The sequence below is a fragment of the Typopeltis vanoorti genome, chromosome 9 (assembly GCF_054136105.1).
Source record: "Typopeltis vanoorti isolate ZY-2024b chromosome 9, IOZ_Tvanoo_1.0, whole genome shotgun sequence".
In the NCBI taxonomy this organism is placed as follows: Eukaryota; Metazoa; Arthropoda; class Arachnida; order Uropygi; family Thelyphonidae; genus Typopeltis; species Typopeltis vanoorti.
Window position 1 is genome coordinate 56,190,611 of NC_143557.1, and position 12,834 is coordinate 56,203,444.

At 35.6% G+C, this 12,834-nt stretch overlaps 1 protein-coding gene across 1 annotated transcript in view; it reads right to left on the reverse strand.

The window, feature by feature from the left end:
- The window catches only part of LOC150103061 (uncharacterized), a 234,394-nt gene that overhangs the window by 56,053 nt on the left and 165,507 nt on the right, over nucleotides 1–12,834 (reverse strand). Inside the window, exon 11 of the mRNA XM_090398078.1 lies at nucleotides 4,907–4,958. Within this exon, the coding sequence (XP_090254204.1) occupies nucleotides 4,907–4,958 (52 nt within the window). The remainder of the gene's footprint in view (nucleotides 1–4,906; nucleotides 4,959–12,834) is intronic.

The window sequence follows — 12,834 nt, forward strand, 5'->3', positions numbered from 1 at the left end:
AAGCATGAAGATATAAAAGTTTTGCAGTGACTACACTGCATAATTCAGAGGGCATGGTCAGAAGTTCGAATTCCCAATGATTGCAGTAGAGCTCTCATAGTACCCATCTATAAAGAAAAAGAGAATAAAACTGAATGTGTGAATTACACAGGAATTTCTCTACTAAGTGTTCCAGATAAGATTTATGCAAGCATAGTTGAAAAGAAGTTGAGAAAAATTGTGGAGGAGAAACTTGGAGAAGAACAAGCTGCGTTCAGGCCAAATAGAGGTGTTGAGATCAGATTTTCAATAAGACTAATAGTTGAAATCATGGGAATATAACAAGGATTTATACATAAGTTTTGTAGATCTCGAAATGCATATGACAAGGTGTCCAGAGAAAAGCTTTTCAAGACACTACTTATATGGGGTGAATGGAGCATCATACAGAACGTAGTCTATATTAAAGTTGGCAGTCAGCAGTTAGAATTGAAGGAAATACAGGAAGATGGTTTGATGTAAAATAAGGAGTAAGACAAGGATGCACATTACCTGCACTCTTATTCATCATCTATATGGATTACATTATGAAAGAAAGTGGCATTAGGCCTGATATTAGAATTGGAGATGTCAAACTTAATTCTGTTAATGCAGATGATGTGGTATTCCTAAATACATCTAGTGCAAATCTCCTGGATTCTCTAACTAAACTGAATAACAGCTGTAACAAATTTGGCATGAAATTCATCAGGAGCATACAAACTTCTACACTCTGAATGGAGATCCTACAGAACAAGCAAAATATTTCAGCTATTTAGGCACAGTTTTTAGTGAAGACAGCAGATTAAATCTGGAAATAGACAACAGAATAAGCAAAGCTGGTATGTTGGGTAGCCAAAACACCAAACTAGCAGTACACAAGACAGTGTTCAAACTAGTTTTAAGTTATGGATCTGAGAATTGAGTTAGAAATAAAGCACTTGATCAAAGACTAGAGACCCCAGATATGAGAAAAATTAGGGGAGTGAACCAATGGCATCAATGGCAGAACCATAGTAAATATGAAGCATAGTTATGCAAGGGAGTGGAACACTAGGGTTACTGTGGATGATATACCAGCATCAGAGCAAGCCTAAGACCCTGTCCCTGGTCCATGCAGACTTATTGCAACACTGGTGATGTTTGTAGGCACGCCACTAACTGAGTAATCCTGCCCAGATTTCCCAGGACCCCCCCCCCCCCCTTTGCTAAAGGAACTTGACATTCTTAGCATTCAACAATGTGTCAGCAGAGATAATCTAGGATAGTATGGACACTTAAATGGGTGAGGAAGGGTTAGAAAAACAGGTGTTTGATGCCAACATAGCAGGAAAGAGACCCAGAGGAAGGCCAAGGTCTAGGTGGATTGATTCAGCACAATACTGGAGTGCACATAAGTAATAGATTGAGTTGGAGGAAAATTGTTGATAGGAGATTAATAATAATGTAAATTTAATCATATAGTACTGTCATAGTATCCTGAACATCCCTTAGGGGGTACATATCTAGAAATTGATCATGTGTTACTGTAATTGTTATTGCTCTGAGTAATTTTTCTGAGTGTTGCTGGTATGATGTTTCCATAGGAATATCTTGAGAACATAGTTTCTTAACTGTATTGAGAAATCCTGCTACTCTGCAACCGAACCCTTTTGAATAAAGAAGACTGACATTTTCCTTATTGACTTTTTGCCATTGAAAGAATGGTGAAAAACACTGGAACATTTAATACCAGTATCAAATGCCTTTTGTTTCTTATTTCTCTTATTAAATAATGTATCCACCCATCAGTAATTGGTTGGGGCCTTGTGGGGGGGGGGCTGAAATATTCGAGGAAGGATTCATACTGAAGGGATTTTTTGTTAGATGCCAGAGCTCTCCACTAATGAGAGAGTCACATATGGAAGCCCATTAATTGGCAAGCAAATCAATGCACTTGGAAGTGGAACACCAGGGTTACTGTGAATGATATACCAGCATCAGAGCAAGCCTAAGGCCCTGTTCCTGGTCCATGTGGTAGCAGACTTACTGCAACACTGTGACGTTTGCAAGCAAGCCCACTAGCTGGGTAATCCTGGCCAGATTACCCAGGAACCCCCCCTCCCCCTGCCAAAGCTGAAACCAAAGTTGTGGTAAACTACGAGGATACATCTTTCTGGATGCCTATGGGTTGCACTACACAACAAACACGGCGGCAATGCATTGGATCCTAGTGAGGGTAGTCTGGAAGACAGGATAGTAAAAAAGGAGAAGCAGGGAAAAACATCACACATTTTGCAGATTAAGAAATTTAAGTAGTAGATGAAAAAAAAAAAAAGAGCTAAAGCGACTAAAATAGGGCATTCTCAGACTGTACGAAGTTAGATGCAATGGTGAAGAAATTCTTCAATTAAAAAACGGAGACATACTGTATTATAGAGGCCAAGATAAGGAAAGAATCGGTGGATTCGTGATCAGCAAAAAATTAAAGAACAACATAATAGAATTTGATAGTATATCTGATCGAATAGCAAGTATTGTTGTTAAAATCTCAAAAAGATACACTTTTAAGATCATCCAAGTCTATGCAACAACAATAAGTCATATTGATGAAGAAATTGAAGCTTTCTATCATGATGTATCCCAACTTCACACTAAAAAGAAAACATCATTTCAGAATTGTAATGGGGGACTTTAATGCTAGAATTGGTATACAACAATCAGATGAAAGCTCAATGGGAAATTTTGAATATGGCATAAGAGATGATAGAGGAGCAAGGTTAATAGAAGTTGCAGAAAAAGAAAACCTGTACATTATTAATTCTTTTTTCAAGAAAAAAACACATAGGAAGTGGACATGGAAAAGTTCAAATGGAAAAACTAGTGTAATTGACTTTATCCTCAGCAATAAGAAAAACATCTTTCAAGACTGCTCTGTTATAAACACCTTCAGCATTGGAAGTGACCATTGTATGGTATGGTATGCAGCAAGATTCAAATAAACTGCCAAAAAGAAAAACGTTTTGAAAATTAAAGCAAAACATAGTTGTACACAAACTCAACATCAAAAAAGATATACCTCAACATGAATTAAACAATAGATTTAAAAATCTTATTATAGATGACAATGCTGATCCAACAGAAAGTAATGCCATTATTATCTAAAACCTTTTACAATGGCTCACTTGAAATAGATGGTACCACAAAACAGAAACAAGACAAAATTTCTGAAGAAACGAAACAGCTTATGAAGAAGTGAAGAGAAATGAAACAATCAAATAACTTACAGAATAAAGTTGAATACACTAAATTGTGCAAAACGATCAGAAAACGTATCACAGAAGAAATAAGAAAATTCAATTGTAAATTCATCCAACCATAGTCCCAAAAAAGCCAAACAGCAATAAACAGATGATTGCAGTCAAACTACAAGATGGGACCATAACCAGATAGATATGCTATAGTAAAAAGAATTCAAGAATTTTACTCAATATTATATCAAGATGATGAATTAAATGAAGAAGATAATTACAAAATAACTGAAGTACCACAGATTCTACCAGATGAAGTTATGTGGAGCATCCAAAGTTTGCAAAAGGGAAAAGCTGCAGGTGAGGAGGTAGTTATAGCGGAACATCTAAAAGCAGGTGGAGAAATGATCTACAAACTCTTAGCAAAACTATTTATTTTATGCCTAAGAAAAATGATGTACCAAGAACATGGAGGTTACATTAATTCTGATACACAAAAAAACTGTCAGTGGTTTACAAAAGTCTTAGCTCATAGGCTTTGTATGACTGTAGACTAGCAACAACCAAAAGAACAGGCAGGCTTACGAAGTGGCTTTAGTACCATAGACCATATTCAAGTTGTAATGAATATCAGTTACCATTATGTCTTGGTTTTATTGATTATGAGAAAGCCTTTGATTCAGTAAAAACTTGTGCAATACTTAAAGCATTACAAAACCAACAAGTGGAAGAGCTATATGTCAGGGCCATCAAATCAGCATACACCAATGCCACAGAAGCAATTCATTTCAATGGAAACATCTCTACTGTGGAAATACAGAGAGGTATAACACAGGGTGACACAATGTCTCCAAAATTATCAGCATGCCTAGAAGAAATATTCAAAGAGAGTTCAAATGCATTCTTTGTTGATCTACAAAGAATGGTCTTTTGGTAAATAATTCACCACCAATGTTTGCACTACTGTGTTGGGAACCTGAAATTCGCATTCTGGAATTGTGCATTTGCACATGCAATAAAGTCAACCAAGTTTCCTGTCTCAGAATCACACAATATAGAAATTTTTAATACAAATCTATGCCTTTTTAAAATGAGATAAACTGAATGGAAAGAGAGATGGAGAAAAAATAAAAAGAACTCCAGCCCTGTGAGGTAACATAGTCAGTAGCTTCTAAGAAATATGAATGTAAGGTTTTGATATAAACAACAGATTATTTTGAAAGAAAATAGTTGATGAAAAATGAGTAATAATATGTCAGAGAATGATAATTTTCCCTCTACATATGGAAGGTTAGCACAATGTGTGTGTTCTATTGCGTTGCAGTTTTTTTTTTTTTTGCTTTGTTCATATTCTGGAATGACTCAGTTATAACAATCAAGTATTACTGCAATTTTCAACTGTTTGTAAAATCTATATGCACAGAAATAGAAGATACAATTAAAAAAATGTCATTAAAATATTTTATGAAAACTAGACTTAATGGAAGAGTTATTTTTATCCTTCATATAATAGCAAATTTAAACAGCATAAGAATGCTAAATATGAATCCCATAGTGATTTTCATATATACCTATTTTATGTTTAAATAAACTTAACATGCTAATTTTAAAATAATGATATTATTTAATTCAGACTAAGATAGAAATGTAATTCTTACTTTTTGAAAGTGTATGATTTCTACTTGATGAGGTAGATGACAATCCATTTCTCTGTTATAAAAAAAAAAGTTATTGACATTTTCATTATCAACTTATACAGAACTTTAAAAACTTACAAAAGCTAACATTACATAATTTCTCTTTGCTTGCGCAAATCACGAACTCTTATTATACTACAGTAAATTATTACATATAAGGCAAAACATTTAAATGCACCATTTCAAGTTCAAGCTATATAAGGATACCTCCTCCAAAGTCTCACAAGAGAAATAAGTAATTGAAGTCAATCTATGCTATAAATGTACTAATGCTACAAATTTACTCCTGCAATCATTCAAAATATTCAACGTGTCTCTCTCTCTCTGTTGCTATCATCAGGTCAACATTACCTTTGTCAGAGAAAGTTAATTAGAATAAAATGCATTCTTCCGTTGAGTAAGGATTAATAACATACTCTGCAATGGAGTCATTTATAGACATTGAGGAAAATAGCCAATTCACATTTCATTGGGGTTATTAATAGTTAATATTTTAAGATTTAAGAATATTGTTAGATATTGTGAAGAAAAGTGCCAAAGGGAGGATAGTGTATGCTGCCTCATTTTGACAATTATGTGTTAAGTAGACGAGCACTGATAATGAATGATATGATTATATGAATGTGCAAAAAAAGAGGTCTGGAGTTCGTTGTCTGGAGTGTGTTTGAAGGCAAAAGATGGGTTGCATCTGAACAGAAGGTCATAAACATTTGAAGAAGTTACTGTTTTCTGAACAAGTTGAAGTAATTGGGCAGGGAAACTAAAATTGAAAAGGTTGAGTGTAAGAGGGAGAAACTTACATAGTGAATATATATTTGTTGATGCTTTTTCATGGAATAATTTGAAGAATAGAGTGGATAAAAATCGGCATGGGACTACTGAAATTAGGAGAATGTATATCAGTTCTAAAGCTGGTCCAAGAACTAAAGGGGATCTGCAATTTTTGTGTACTAATGCAAGAAGCATTTGAAATAAGAGGGAAGAATTTTTGGATTAGTCAGTGCAATCTCACCAAAAGTTGTAGGCATTAGTGAAACTTGGCTGTCAGCAGATGTGGTTACTGGAATTGAATGTGATGGGTACAGTATTTTCAAGAAGGATAGAGAAGATAGAACAGGGGGAGGAGTACTGTTGATGATAGCTGATGAGTTGCAGCCAAATAAAGTAGTATATCAAGAGGATAGACATGTGAATGATAGTTCATTTGAGGCAGTTTTGTGTGAAATAGTGACCAATGCAACCAAATATACAGTTGGTTGCTGCTATAGGCCAGGGGTTACAGGGGGTGATATTGAATTTATGCATCGGTAAATTAGTGCAATGAGTGCAGGGTTAGTGATTATAATGGGGGATTTTAATTATGATGATATCAATTGGAAAGAGGAAATATCACATGGTGAAAAGGAAATACACCTTCTAAGAGATAATTACTTGAAACAGCACATAACTGAAGGGAACGTGGTGTGAGAGTGTTGGATCTGGTCATAGGTTCAGAGGACATATACATAAGTGAGGTATCCCTGTTACCTCCACTTGGTGAGAGCGATCATGTGGTATTGACTTGGGAGGTTGCAAAATTTGTGGATTTCTCTCTTAAGAAGGGGTATATATATGGAACTACAGGTTAGGTAATTATAACAAGCTTCAGAGTGAGCTTACAGCCATTCCATGGCAGAATATATTGCAGGCGAAAAATGTTAGCAGTGCATGGGATAAAATCAGCGGGTATCTGAGGAAGGCAATATCAGAATGTATTCCCGTGGTCAGGAAGACAAACAAGGTAGGCGTTAGATGGATGAGTATAGTAGTATCAGGCTTGATCTGCAAAAAAAGAAAATGTTATGAAGAATTTACAAGGAGAAAGACAATCAGTACACCCATGAGGAGTACAAGGCTCAAGTTAGGAAGGTTATCAGCATAGTAAGAAAAGCTAAATCAGATTATGAGACCTTACCCAAGGAGATCAAGGGTAATCCCAAAGAGGTCTTCTGCTATGTGGCAAGTAAAAGAAAGAATGACTTTGGAATGATAACCTTATTGGGTGCTTGATGGTATTGAGGTGACTAATCCAATAGTAGAGTTACTGAGTGATCACTTTTCAAAAGTCTATCACCAAAGTGAGGATATCTCTGTACCTGTAGCAATAACCAATATGAGAAATGAAGTTAATAAATCAGAGGTACTTAGTATATTGCAGAATTTAAATGCAAACACTGCTGTAGGTTTAGATAAAATATCAGCTCGGGTGTTGCATGAACGTGCAAAGGAATTGTGAATGCCTCTTACTTGGTTATTTAACTTAAGTTTGAACTCTGGTATGGTCCCTAGGGAGTGGAAGGAAGGCAAAGTAGTTCCTTTGCATAAAGGCGGCTCTAAGACTGCGGTAGTTAATTACAGACCAATCACCATCTCGGGAGTGGCGGTAAAGGTATTGGAAAAGTTGGTTAAGGACAGAATTCAAGAATGGGTGGATTTCAATATGATACTCTATAGGGGACAAGGACAACATGGTTTTGTTAAAGGTCGATCCTACCTTTGCAATTTATTAACTTTTTATAATAGAATGACATCTGAGTTGGACAAGGGAAATGACTACAGTGATACTACTGGATTTTGCTAAGGCTTTTGACAGGATACCCCCATGGAATACCATTGCACGAATTAGAGCAGATGGGGTGGGGGGGGGGAATGGATACTAAACTGGTGATATGGATAAGAGAATGGCTCATGGAGAGATACCAGAAAATAGTGTATGGAGGAGCAGGGTCCAGGATGAGGCAGGTGACCAGTGGTGTGCCTCAGGGCTCTGTGCTTAGGCCGTTATTGTTTAATTTGTACATAAATGATATAGGAAATGGCTTGAAGGGAGATGTTCAGTTGTTTGCTGATGATGCAAATTTGGGTAGCACAATAAAATCAAGCTGATGTTGAGAGTTTTCAGGATGATTTAAATAAGCTGGAAAAATGGGCAAAAGTAATGGATGTCAGTTCAATGTGGAAAAGCATAAAGTTATGCATTTTGGGATTAAAAGATTACCAGCTGTGTACCACAATGATGGAACGGTACTCTAAGAGATTGACGAGGCTAGGGAGATGAAGTTCAGAGGGCACATTGCTAAGGTGTCCAAGATTGCACATAAGATTACTTGGTTATTGAAGAACATACTAACATTCAAAGATATAAAGAGGTTATTATTCTCCTTTATAAGGCGTTGATACTTTTACATTTGGATTACTGTGCTCAAGTCTGGTCACCTGGATTCCTTGGAGACGAGGAGGTTGTGGAGAGGGTTCAGAGAAGAGTGACTAAGTTGGTGAGTGATGTAAAAAACTCCCTGCATTGATAGATTGTGGATTGCAGAGGTTGGCTGATAGGCAGAGAAGAGGAATATGATAGAAACATTTAAATTACTAAGAGGTTTTTATACGATTGATGCAGGGGAAATATTTCAGCTGTCTGATAGTGATGGAAGAACAATAGGTCATCCCTGGAAATTAAGGAAAAGTGTGGTTAACAAGGATGTGAGAACTAGATTTTTTGCTTGAGGGTGATGAGTGGGTGGAATGCATTGCCTGACTCAGTTGTGAATTCTTCGTTTGTAAATGAATTCAAGAAGAGGTATGATAGATATTGTTTTGATAATTTGGGTCTCCCCCAATGAGTCTACCGACTCCATGGAGATACCTGTAATAATAATAATATTATACAGACAAAAATGGTTTCAGGTAAGTGCAACATATAATCTGTTTAGGGTGTTTAGATGAAAAGGTACTTAGAATATAAATACCTTTTCATCTTTAATTGCAAAGTATCACTTGAACCTGTTACAAATCTTTCTTCATTTCCATAATATGGTTATGACTAGAATATGGAAATATTGCAGTAATAGCCATATTAGAGAAATCAAATATATAATCAAAAACTCAGCCATATTCTTGTCATACAGGAATATGGAGCATGATTTAAATTAAATTCTCAGACAAAAGCCACACACACACACACACACACGAGAGAGAGAGAAATTTCTCTCTCCTGACAATAAATTATAAATATAACAACATGTTCAGACATAAGAATATCTTTTGACGGAAATTTATGTGTTGTCCCTGTTCCAACTTTGACTCTAATAACTGCTTCATTGAAAGAGTTCTTAAAAATTTCTGGTATACCTTTGACAGAAATTATCCTCTTCCATATTAGGCTATAAAAATTGCTTCATGCATTGTCAAAGACTAATTTTTAAAATAGCAAAGGAATCAGATATATGATAAGTAATTGTGGGGCCATTATGGATTGGTGATCACACAATAGCCTCTCCCAGCCAAGTCATCCATCCCATCCTTTTCATCGTATGGTCCATTTCCAAATGGGATTCTGGCAAAGTGAGTATTGCCACCTCAAAAGCATACCTATTTTAGTTGGAGGAAATACCAACTAGACCTATAGGTGATATAAAGGTCTTTAGAAGGCTTCCTGATCAACTGGCAAATAATCCTGCTGCTTACTTGCCAGTTGTGACTGGAGGGAATCCAAGTATAACAGCTTGCGTGCAGAGACTGTCTGAAGCCACACTTGGATTAGTGTCTGGGAACTTCCTTATCCATGCTGCATGCCCCTGCTCTATAAATTTTCCTATTATTATTATACTCATTAGTGATAGCATCAAAAATGCTGGAGTCATTGCAGTTAAAAAAAAAATTCCTCCCCAAAAAATAAATAAAAAATAAAAATAAATAAATATATCTCCCCCCCCCCCCAAAAAATAATATATACCATATTTTTCCGTGTATAAGACGGACCCTACTTTTTTCGAACCCAAAATTAAGAAATCAATATTTTAAACATCTCCACTGTCTAATCATACACTTAGTGGGAGGAGGTCCAAACTGTATCTCTGAAGCTTTAATTCCATTTTCTTTTGCATAACTGATGACTTTTAACTTGAATTTTAAAAAATATGAGAATCATTTTTTATGGGCTAGTGCTCAAAATATTGTTAATGCATTAACTTACCCTGCCAATGAGTTGCAGACGTATGAATGCTTTCAGATTTCTGATTGGTTTATTCAGAATCAGCTGTTAATGACGTCAATCGACAGAGTTAACAAAGGCTAGTGATTGGCAGAAGCTTGTTCGCAGAGACAAGGTACCGGCAGTTTCGCAACGGCAAACGCAGGACTCTCAACCGGTTATTCCCCCCCCCCCCATGTATAAGATGACCCCCAATTTTTGGTCTAAAAATTTTAGAAAAAAGTATTGTCTTATACATGGAAAAATACAGTATATATTAAAAAATACATAAAAAAAAAAAAACTTTCAGATTGATTTCACTAACATCCAAACTTATCATAAAAAGAGTGGGACTTGCCTATGCCAGGTCTGATATTCCATGTCAAAGGCTATTGAACCTGGAATCAACTGTAATTATATGCTACTTATATCCTACTTTAAGGAGATCCTTACTTTGCTGTGCTCCTTCATTTGCAGTTTCTCTAACAGTCTCCTAATTTGATGACTTCAATGATCCATTTGAATTATCTGAAAGTCAAATTTTCCTAACAGTGAGATAATCTTCCTTGGTGATTTTAACATTCACAATTCAGACAGACTTCCCTTCTGCAACTTCACGAACCAAGATAGAAGAGAAGCTAATCTGTTTGCTATCAGTAATAGTTTTAACACAAATTCTTCGCCAACCCACCAGAATTCCTGATAATTTTATCATTTTCACAACACCTTGGACCTTTTCTTAACTAGTTCTTCCTTCAAATACAACACTGATATGAACTCTCCTCTTGGCAAGTCCAACCATATCCTTGTCTACATCACTTTCTACAAACTATCCTTCTCCAGTCATCCTCAGCCTCGCAACCTGTGGCACTACCACTATGCCAATGGGATGACCTTCAGGAAAGAGATCTGATTACTGCTTCTACTTTTCTGATCCTAGCACCTAGTCTGATCTAATAACAAAGTATTCTTACTGGGATGAGTGCCTTTATCCCAACTGCACTCAAAACTCATGACCCTTAACCAAACCCTGGTGCTTCATCAATTGTGCCAAACATTCAGCACATGCCCAATGGCTCAAGTTTAAAACTCCAGCCTTTCAAATAGAATTATACTACAGCTACTAACAATTCCAAAAATCAATAACAAATTTAAAGTATACTTTGTGTCAAATGCACTAAACTTCTCTTTTTCAAATGGCAGCCAAGGTCTTCTGTCTTCAGCCTTCTGGTCCCTCATAAAAGCTGTGGAATGCAACTTCATTACAGGCAAAAAAATGAATTTTAACTTTTCCAATAAGTATGTATTTCAGATGCTTCCTCACCTGAAAAGAGAACCATTCCCAAAGTGTCTTGGTAACTTCATGACATCTACTAACAGAAAGAAACACAATTCCTAACAAATTTCTCTCAATGCCTCGTGTATCATAGTAACATTTGGCATTACAGGAAACACTGTCATACCAAATCCCCAACCCAGACATGATTTAATAGAGCCAGTCCTAATGGATCCCATAACATCAATAATAAAATTACTGTAATTATTTAGAGTATGACTTGAAAAACAGTTCATGGAATTGAAAAAATAATCATAATTTAAAATTATGAATATTTTTACAATAATTTATGTTAGTAAATTATTAGTTTTGGTTTCGTAACACGTATATCGGCATTTGCGATGTGCCCATTATTGATATTATTATTATTGTACTTAGATTTTGATAGTTGTGTTACTTTCAAAGTTTTTATTGTAATTTAAAATTATTAAGTATGGTCTTTTGTAAAGACATTCTCATTATTAATTAATAAAGAAACACGTAAAAAACCACACTGATATCTTTAATTAGTAAAAGGACAAATATTTCGTACTAAAATTAATAGTACATCTTCAGTGTCTGTTACAGTAATAGGAATGGAATACAAGCAAAATGTTCGGTGGATCACCTATTAACATAGAATTGTTACTGCGTGCTAGGAAATAATAGAAATTAATAATTTAATCTATTAAGATAAATGGTTTTTTACATAAGATAAAAGTCTCCCAGATCTTTGAGAGAGACAGACAGTCATTTCTATTTAAATTCAGTCGGTGTAAGATAGTTTCACAACTTTCTTTGAATAAGCATTCATATGTGAATCTGCATCTATGGAGGAGAACAGCTTTATCCCACTGGACTCTATGAGTAGAGTCAATACTGTGCTGCGCCAGACCAGACTTCAGAGGTTTGTTATAATTAATATAATATTGATGTTCTTTATTCTTTTTTCCAAAGAACAGCTAGTTTGTCCAAAATAAGAGACATCACATTCGCAAGGTATTTGGTAAATACCAGCCAAAGATAGAGAAGACAGTTTATCCTTTGTAGAAGGTAATAAAGAAGAAATTTTGTTGATAGGAATATATGTTGGAATCAATTGATACTTTTTCAGAATTCTACCTATAGGTTCTGAGATTCCTGGAATGTAAGGAATAGGAACTCTGCGGACTGTTGAAGAAGCAGTATAGGTATTGGATTTGATTGGAGTTGTAATCAAATGATTACAACTCCAATCAAATCCAACAAATACTTGACTCTTATGTTCCAATACCTACAGCTTCTTCAACAGTTCGCAGAGTTCCTATTCCGTACATTCCAGGAATCTCAGAACCTATAGGTAGAATTCTGAAAAGATTCCTGGAATGTACGGAATAGGAACTCTGCGAACTGTTGAAGAAACTACAGGTATTGGAACATAAGAGTCAAGTATTTGTTGGATTTGATTGGAGTTGTAATCATTTGATTACAACTCCAATCAAATCCAATACCTATACTGCTTCTTCAACAGTCCGCAGAGTTCCTATTCCTTACATTCCAGGAATCTCAGAACCTATAGGTAGA